Source organism: Psittacula echo, assembly GCF_963264785.1.
Source record: "Psittacula echo genome assembly, chromosome: 1".
Lineage (NCBI taxonomy): Eukaryota > Metazoa > Chordata > Aves > Psittaciformes > Psittacidae > Psittacula > Psittacula echo.
In genome coordinates, this window is record NC_137735.1 from 165,162,577 (window position 1) to 165,170,814 (window position 8,238).

Below are 8,238 nucleotides of genomic sequence, written 5' to 3' on the forward strand. Positions count from 1 at the left end.
TTTACCTTTATCAGTCAAATTGACCGGATCTCAGATTGGAAGTAATGAACTGATAACAAGTGTGAGAGTTGTTCTCTTCTAGGCTGCTGATTCAAATCTGTCTCAAAGATCAAAGGGACCAAAAGCTATAAACATGTGATGGTTGCTGAGTGCATGAAATGAGTTCCTCCAGTTCTCAACTGGGAAGCCTCCATCCCTCAGAAAAGGCAGAACATGCCTATGGCCATGAACAGCAATTTCACTGGCTGCCTTTTTAGTCAAAGATTTGTTCCAAGCTGTGCAACTCTTGGTGCAGCAGTTCAGCCAGATCTCACAGATTTGCTGCACATCAAAGCCTAGGTTCCCCTGCTGAAAGAAGGATATTGGATTCCTTGTCTTCTTCCTTTCTTCAGTAAATTTCAGACAGAGATCTTCACATTTCAAAGCAACCTCTCTCTCTCTTAAAATTCAATGAGATTTCGTCAGGCTTATATTCATTGCGTGGTTGAGGTTTGTAACATTACATATTCTCTTTCCAAATCTGGGGTAGAGAAGATGAATTGGGAAGTAGTAGAAGAACCTGTACATGTTGCAAGGATTGGAATGAAGATTTACCTACCATCATTGACATAGCTCATTTCTGGGCACAGGCATGCACACACATACACACATAGAGCAAATGTCATTCCCAGGAGATGAAATGAAGACACAGTGTGACACATACCAGCCTCTGCAGGAACTTGGCCTGTCGTGGAACACGGCGTGCAACCTGCAAAGAGTTAAGGCAGTTAATGGAGCCTAGTCAGCTTAGAGACGATGTGTCACTTGCTTAAATCCAGACATGGGCTTGTGTGACTGATCACCCATGGCCAGGTTCAAATGTTGCTTTGGTTGAAGTTAAAGCCTGAATCACTTCTATATTAACAGACCCATCGATCAAAGCTCAGCAGTGGAATGAGGCTCTCACAGGTGAGGATGTACTTCATGTTTTGCAAATGCTACTTGTTAAGGGACCTTCTATATAAAGACAGGAACCTCAGCCCTCACCTTGGATGCTCTTGGCCCTGGAAGTGTATTCCCTTGTAGCTTCCTATGGAGCTATACAAAAGCTCTGTCTGTATCACTGCCTTTGCCCCATAGTATGTTATATGGTACAGGATGGGAAGGGCTGCTAGGTGGTCCACAATGCTCATCAAATGCTTGAGCAGTGACCAGGTAAACACCTCACACTCATGTGGTGGGGTCTAGCAAGTGCAACTCCATCCTACTGTACCTGTGGACCTGATCCAAGGGAGGACTTGTGTAAACTGATGTTATAGCTTCAGTTTTATTGATATTACCTCAATGGCAGTTTTGAATTGTCTCAAAACTCTCCACAGGTACTATGGGTTTAATGTGTGGTGGCAGAAAAGAACTGTGCAGAACCCATGTGAACCCATGTGCAGAAAGGGAATAAAGACATTTATACTCAGCCATACATTTTAGTATGAAACAAAGTGCTTCACCTATGACAATGCAATAGTACTCATTGTATCGCCCTTCACAACAACAGCAGTGCCTCTGACTTCTTCCCTGCACATGGAGCTTAGAAATGTCTCCAAATCAAATCCCTCCCCAAAACAGTTTCAAGTCTCTTGTCAATGCAGGAAGCCAAGAGACTTCTTCAACCAGAGGAATGCAATGATATTTTTTACCTGATTTGCCCTTTCAGTTGATTTACACTGAAACAACAGCAGTCCTTGCCAAAGAGATGATTTAGTCTGTTTATATCATGCACTGAAAGGCTCAGGAATGCCCAATGGGGAAATCAAAGCCTTCTCCAGTAGAACCTTTATTATTTCCTTCTACATTCTTTTAGCCAACATCTTGTAAAATTAGAACCAAAAGAAAACAGTTCCCTTGGGAAACTTGCGAGGAGAAGGAGGAGGAGGAGAAGGAGAAGGAGGAGGAGGAGAAGGAGAAAGAGGAGAAGGAGAATGAGAACGAGAAGGAGAAGAGAATAAGAAGCAGAAGAAGAAGGAGAAGGAGAAGAGAAGGAGAAGGAGAAGAGAAGAAGAGAAGAAGAAGGAGAAGAAGAAGGAGAAGAAGAAGAAGAAGAAGGAGAAGAGATGAAGAAGGAGAAGAAGAAGGAGAAGGAGAAGAGAAGAAGGAGAAGAGAAGGAGAAGAGAAGAAGGAGAAGAAGGAGAAGAGAAGGAGAAAAGAAGAAGGAGAAGAAGGAGAAGAAGAAGGAGAAGGAGAAGAGAAGGAGAAGAAGAGAAGGAGAAGAGAAGGAGAAGGAGGAGAAGAAGAAGGAGGAGAAGAGAAGGAGAAGTAGAAGAAGAAGGAGAAGAAGAAGAAGTAGAAGAAGGAGAAGAGGAAGAAGAAGAAGAAGGAGAAGGAGAAGAGAAGGAGAAGAAGAGGAGAAGGAGAAGAGAAGAAGGAGAAGAGGAGAAGAAGAGGAGAAGGAGAAGAGAAGAAGGAGAAGAGAAGGAGAAGGAGAAGAGAAGCAGAAGGAGAAGGAGAAGGGAAGGAGAAGGAGAAGGAGAAGGAGAAGGAGAAGGAGAAGGAGAAGGAGAAGAGAAGGAGAAGGAGAAGAGAAGGAGAAGGAGAAGAAGAGAAGGAGAAGGAGAAGGAGAAGAAGGAGAAGGAGAAGGAGAAGAGAAGGAGAAGGAGAAGGAGAAGGGAAGGAGAAGGAGAAGGGAAGGAGAAGGAGAAGGGAAGGAGAAGGAGAAGGGAAGGAGAAGGAGAAGAGAAGGAGAAGGAGAAGAGAAGGAGAAGGAGAAGGAGAAGGAGAAGGAGAAGGAGAAGGAGAATTAGAAGGAGAAGGAGAAGGAGAAGGGAAGGAGAAGGAGAAGTAGAAGGGAAGGAGAAGGAGAAGGAGAAGGGAAGGAGAAGGAGAAGAGAAGGAGAAGGAGAAGAGAAGGAGAAGAGAAAAGAAGAAGAAGGAGAAGGAGAAGAGAAGGAAAGGAGACGAGAGGAATTCTGTGCAGTTTAAATTTAGGACAGAACTTTCCGTCTGAGTGTTTTCTCAAGCACAGCACCTCAGGAGCCTGCAGTGAGAGGCTGCAGAGTCTCTATCACTGCAGGTTCTTCAGAGCAAGCCAGAAAATGCCTCTGAAGTTGATCCTGCTTGGAGGGGATGCAGGGATGAGAGATCAAGGATCCTCAGTAGTTTTTTTACCAAAGGATAACTTTTTGGAACAAAAATCCTGTATGGAATGGTCACAGTGGCTTTTACTGACTAATTGGTAAAGCTGGAAACTTGGTTACTGGTTTTGTCTTTCCCCACCACACACCCATTTTGTTTGCTTGCTTATCTGCATAAGAAAGCTTTGTATTACTTGGCTCCTTCAGAAGCTACCTTCTAAAGTCAGGATGGTAACCAGTAAACACCAGTGAGTAGGTAAGGATTACCAGATAACAGTATTCCATTTGCTGGGACTTCATGACTACTGCCAAAACGCTGCTGCAGGGTTTGTGATACTGATCAGTCCATCAAAGTGTTTTGAATAAGCCAACTTCACTAGCATCATCTCATGGAGCAGTTTCTGAGCTAACACCAAACTTCGGCTTTAAAGCCAACCAAAGCACTCATTAAAGCCCAATAGTTAATTGCTGGTAGTGACCCCATAGCTGTTGCCATCTGCTACTCAGCATGGTCTACAGGGAATAACTTGGGCTGTAGGAACTCAATTACCTGTGAAGAGCAGTCCAGAAAACTACCTCTAGTGCAGCAGTAATAACTAGCAACCCTATCAACTACCTTAGCAGAGCGGTCAATCATTGGATAAGACAACAGGTAATCCACACACATTGCAGATACCACGATCCTGCAGAGACCTGTGTATGTACTTGTCTTTGTGGAGGAAGATCCTCTCAGGATGTTAAATGCAGCCTTATACATTCTCCTGAATTCATTGGAGCTCTGTCTACAGGGTAGTATCTTGATCTAGGGAAGCACCTGCCTCTTCTTAACCTGGTTCATGTGTTCAGTGAAGACAGACAGATATCCTCTTGTAGATCTTGCTCTTCCAAGGGAGTAGGCCAGCACCTCCATTTATATATATACATACATACATATATATACACCTTGGACTCTTCACTAGGGACTGCAGCGACAGGACAAGGGGTAACAGGTTCAAACGAAGTTTAGATTGGATATAAGGAGGAAGTTCTTTATTGTGAGGGTGGTGAGGCACTGGAATGGGTTGCCCAGGGAAGCTGTGAATGCTCCATCCTTGGCGGTGTTCAAGGCCAGGTTGGATGAGGCCTTGGGTGCCATGGTTTAGTGTGAGGTGTCCCTGCCCATGGCAGGGGGGTTGGAAGTGGATGATCTTAAGGTCCTTTCCAACCCTAACTCTATGATTCTATGATTCTATATCACTGTTTTTGTACTGTAAGTTACTTCTGCCTCTGATCTGCCAGCAACGCAGCTGCTGTGAAAACACCCTCATTTGCCTCAAGCGTGATCAACCAGGTTATTCCAACACTGTGAGCCAGTTGCTTCAGCTTCACGGCTGATTTTCCCCCTAAAGCAAGTAAGTGAGGGTTTTCAGGTACCACTCCACTGGCAGGGCAGTGGTGGAGATATTCTCTCCCACTTGGGCATTTGGGTCTGCGAGAACATGTTGGTTTGTGGCTGAATTCCCCAACAAGGAGTATGTGTTCATAGCAATCAGGATCAACTATGACATTGCTGGGGTGTCGTAGTGGAGAAACATGGGTACCTCTGGAGGGAGATTCTTTACATTCTATGGAGGTGGGATGAGTGTCTGAATGACCAGGTACAGATACATATGAAGATGAGTTGGTCGATGAGAAAATGAACATGAGCCGGCTGCAGTGTGCGCTTGCAGCCCTGAAAGCAACCGTATCCTGGGCTGCATCAAGAGGAGCGTGACCAGCAGGTCGAAGGAGGTGCTCCTGCCCCTCTACTCTGCTCTCGTGAGACCTCACTTGGAGCATTGTGTGCAGTTCTGGTGTCCTCAACATAAAAAGGACATGGAACTGTTGGAACAAGTCCAGAGGAGGCCACGAGGATGATCAGGGAACTGGAGCACCTCCCGTATGGAGACAGGCTGAGAAAGCTGGGGCTGTTCAGCCTGGAGAAGAGAAGCTGCGTGGAGACCTCAGAGCAGCTTCCAGTGTCTGAAGGGGCCTACAAGGATGCTGGGGAGGGACTCTTCATCAGGGACTGTAGTGACAGGACAAGGGGTAACGGGTTCAAACTGAAACAGGGGAAGTTTAGATTGGATCTAAGGAAGAAATTCTTTACTGTGAGGGTGGTGAGGCACTGGAATGGGTTGCCCAGGGAGGTTGTGAATGCTCCATCCCTGGCAGTGTTCAAGGCCAGGTTGGATGAGGCCTTGGGTGACATGGTTTAGTGTGGGGTGTCCCTGCCCATGGCAGGGGGGTTGGAACTGGATGATCTTAAGGTCCTTTCCAACCCTAACTATTCTATGATTCTATGATTCTAAGAGTCTCACTTTTCCTGCTTACTGCATGGCAAAAGATACCAAATACAGGCATTCACTGACACTTTTGATATAGAATCATAGAATCATGGTATCTATCATCATAGAATCATATAGAATCATAGGAGGGTATCTATCCCACCTGGCCTCCTGCAAGGTCTTCCACAGGTAGACCAGTCCCACCTGAGTGTCTCATACAGAACCTCTCAGATGTGATCACTTTTACACAACTGACGGATGCCCTAAGTGACCCAAAGTCACTCGTGGTGTCTGTTACGAACCTGAAGGATGTGAGCACAGATCTGAAGCTCGCCTTTTAAATCACAGCCGCCCAACCCCCCCATCTAAACTCTTTTGTTAACTTGCAAAGCTTGTTGCTCTTTTAGCCCCATTTCCTCAGAAAATCCAATCCACAACACAGCGGCCCTCATTTGCAGAATAAATCTATTTCCTTTCTCTCCTGGCCAAGGAGCGCTTTACATGCAGAAATTCATGCGTTCCGTTACATCCAGCATGAGTTAAAAATCAACTACTGAGACCATAGGCAGCAGAACTTTCCTCTGAGCCTGAAATGCTCCGAATTACTCAGCCTGGCGCATGGCCAGGACACTGCATTAACTCCCTTGTCCCTGTGGAACGCCTTGTTAGCACAGCTATGGGGATGTCAGCTTGGAGCCCGTCCTCTAGCACTATTATAAGAGGGTGCGGGTGCTCTCCTAGCTCAGCCCTTACAACTTCATTGCTCCTTAGTATCAGCATCCCATAGAGCTGAAATGCCACTTCAGCCACGGGTATGCTGCAGGGAGGGGTGAATAAACGCTGTTTTAGCAGCTGCCCTGCATGTTGGTACTGATGGTTAAGAGGGGACAAGCCAGCCCCAACACCAGATGCTCCCAAACAACAACCGCCTTGACACTTACTTGCTCCATGACGCTGTAGTCTGCCATCAGCTTCTCCTCCAGGTACCTCGCCATCAGCTCCGAGTCGGGCTGCCCCACCGAGATGGAGAAGCCGCAGCAGAGCCACAACCAAAGGATCATGATGGAGGGGGAGCTCCGGCCGGGGCTCCTGCCCTGCAGGTAGAGGAAAGCCCCGCTGCTGCCTGCGCTGCCGCCGGCCTCTGAGGAGCTGACAGGAGGCAGAGGGATCCTCCCTCTTCCCCTCCTCCTTCGAGCTCCGGACCGGCCCCTTTTCCACTCAGGGCGGCTGCCAGGGGCTGCGGGGATCGCTGCAGGGCTTCCATCCCGCGGCTGTTCCCTTGGGCTGCGGGGCATGAGCCATCGCTGTGTCCCCATCAGTGCAACGGACGCGGGTGTCCTTGAGGTGCTGCTGCCCATCCTTTGGGCACAAGCAGCACCTCAGCCCTATGGTGTCCCTCAGCATCGCCACTGAGGAGGGCCGAGGAGATGTGAGCACCGTGCTGGGTGCTGAGTTAGGGGCTAAGATGCTGGCTGCCACAGAGTGCCTGCCTGAGGGGCTGGAGACCCTGTGGGAGCTGGAAGGATGTCAGGGCTGCCAAGGGTCTCCTCGAGGGGAGAATGGCTCAACCACAGCCATGGAATCATAGGATCAATTGGGTTGGAAAAGCCCTTTAAGCTCATCCAGTCCAACCGTTCCCAGCACTGCCAAGGCCACCCCTAACCCATGGCACTGAGGCCTCGTCTCCACAGTGTGTGAACACTTGCAGGGACGGTGACTCCAGCCTTGTTCCAATGCCTGAGCACCCTCTGGGGCAGGAATTGTTCCTCAGCTCCATCTAAACCTGCCCTGGTGCAGCTTGAGGCCGGTTCCTCTTGTCCCATCCCTTGTTCCTTGGGAGCAGAGCCCAGCCCCTCCTGGCTCCATCCTCCTCTCAGGCACTTGTAGGGAGCCATCAGGTCCCCCCTGAGCCTTCTCTTCTCCAGGCTACAATTATTATCCCATATTCAAAAGCACCCTCCTACAACCCCATTACTCCCACCCCATTATCTCCCCCGTAGAGAGCAGATTCTAAGGACAGGCTTCAAGGCTGGGGCTTCACCGAGGAGTGGTAAAGCCCCCTGGTTTCACCCTCTCTGAAGGGGACACCTTCTGCTACTGCAGAAGCCTTGGTTTGTTTGTGCAAGCTCCTCCATCCCGGAGCAGGGCAGGGCTCTCTCCACACCCTCCCCTTGGCACCCCTCCTGGTGCCAGCGAACACAGCCAAGACCCACACTTTCACCCCTCTCTGGTATTGTCTGGACTCCGTTTCTGCGTTGGGCAGAGCAGGGGTGACCGTGCTGCTCTCCCCTCCATTTCCCAAAGGCAGAGCTCTTTTCTCCCCATGGGGCTGGGTCCCTACGGCTCAGTTGTCAGGGTTGTTCCTCCAGGCTGTGCAAGCTGGCATGGACCTGGCATGTCTCATCCCTAGGCATTTGGGAACTTGTACCTGCTGCACTCACCTAACCCTAAATTAGATGCTAGTACTTTATTTTGCTATGCCAACAGTAACTTCTTTAATCCATCAGACCTGACTTCTTCTGGTTTGGTTTGGTTTGGGGTTTCGGTTTTCCCTTGTGCACGCACACACATGTCAGGGTTCAAATCACTGCGATTTCTTTTTCCTTTCCAGCTCTGGGCCATCAGGGACTGAAGCTGTTTTGCTTCAGCCCCAGCCCATGGCAATGACAATCCAGTGAACCTTTCAATGTCTCTTTGGCTTTGCTAATATGGATAAAGGCACCCTTGGGTCGCTGGTGTTTCTCCTGGACAGACGCACGTGCACCCACCTAAAGAGCATTTTCACTGTGTTCACTAAAGGCCTGTGTCCTTGGAGCATTATATCCT

The 8,238-nt window shown here is 48.6% G+C and overlaps 1 protein-coding gene across 1 annotated transcript in view; it reads right to left on the reverse strand.

Annotated features, from left to right (window-relative positions):
* ITIH5 (inter-alpha-trypsin inhibitor heavy chain 5) overlaps positions 1-6,473 on the reverse strand; it is a gene marked incomplete at both ends in the record, with an annotated part of 48,928 nt that extends 42,455 nt beyond the window's left edge. The window contains 2 exons of the mRNA XM_080627013.1: positions 704-748; positions 6,354-6,473. Coding sequence (XP_080483139.1) covers positions 704-748; positions 6,354-6,473 — 165 coding nt within the window. The remainder of the gene's footprint in view (positions 1-703; positions 749-6,353) is intronic.
* Between the last annotated feature and the right edge of the window lie 1,765 nt (positions 6,474-8,238).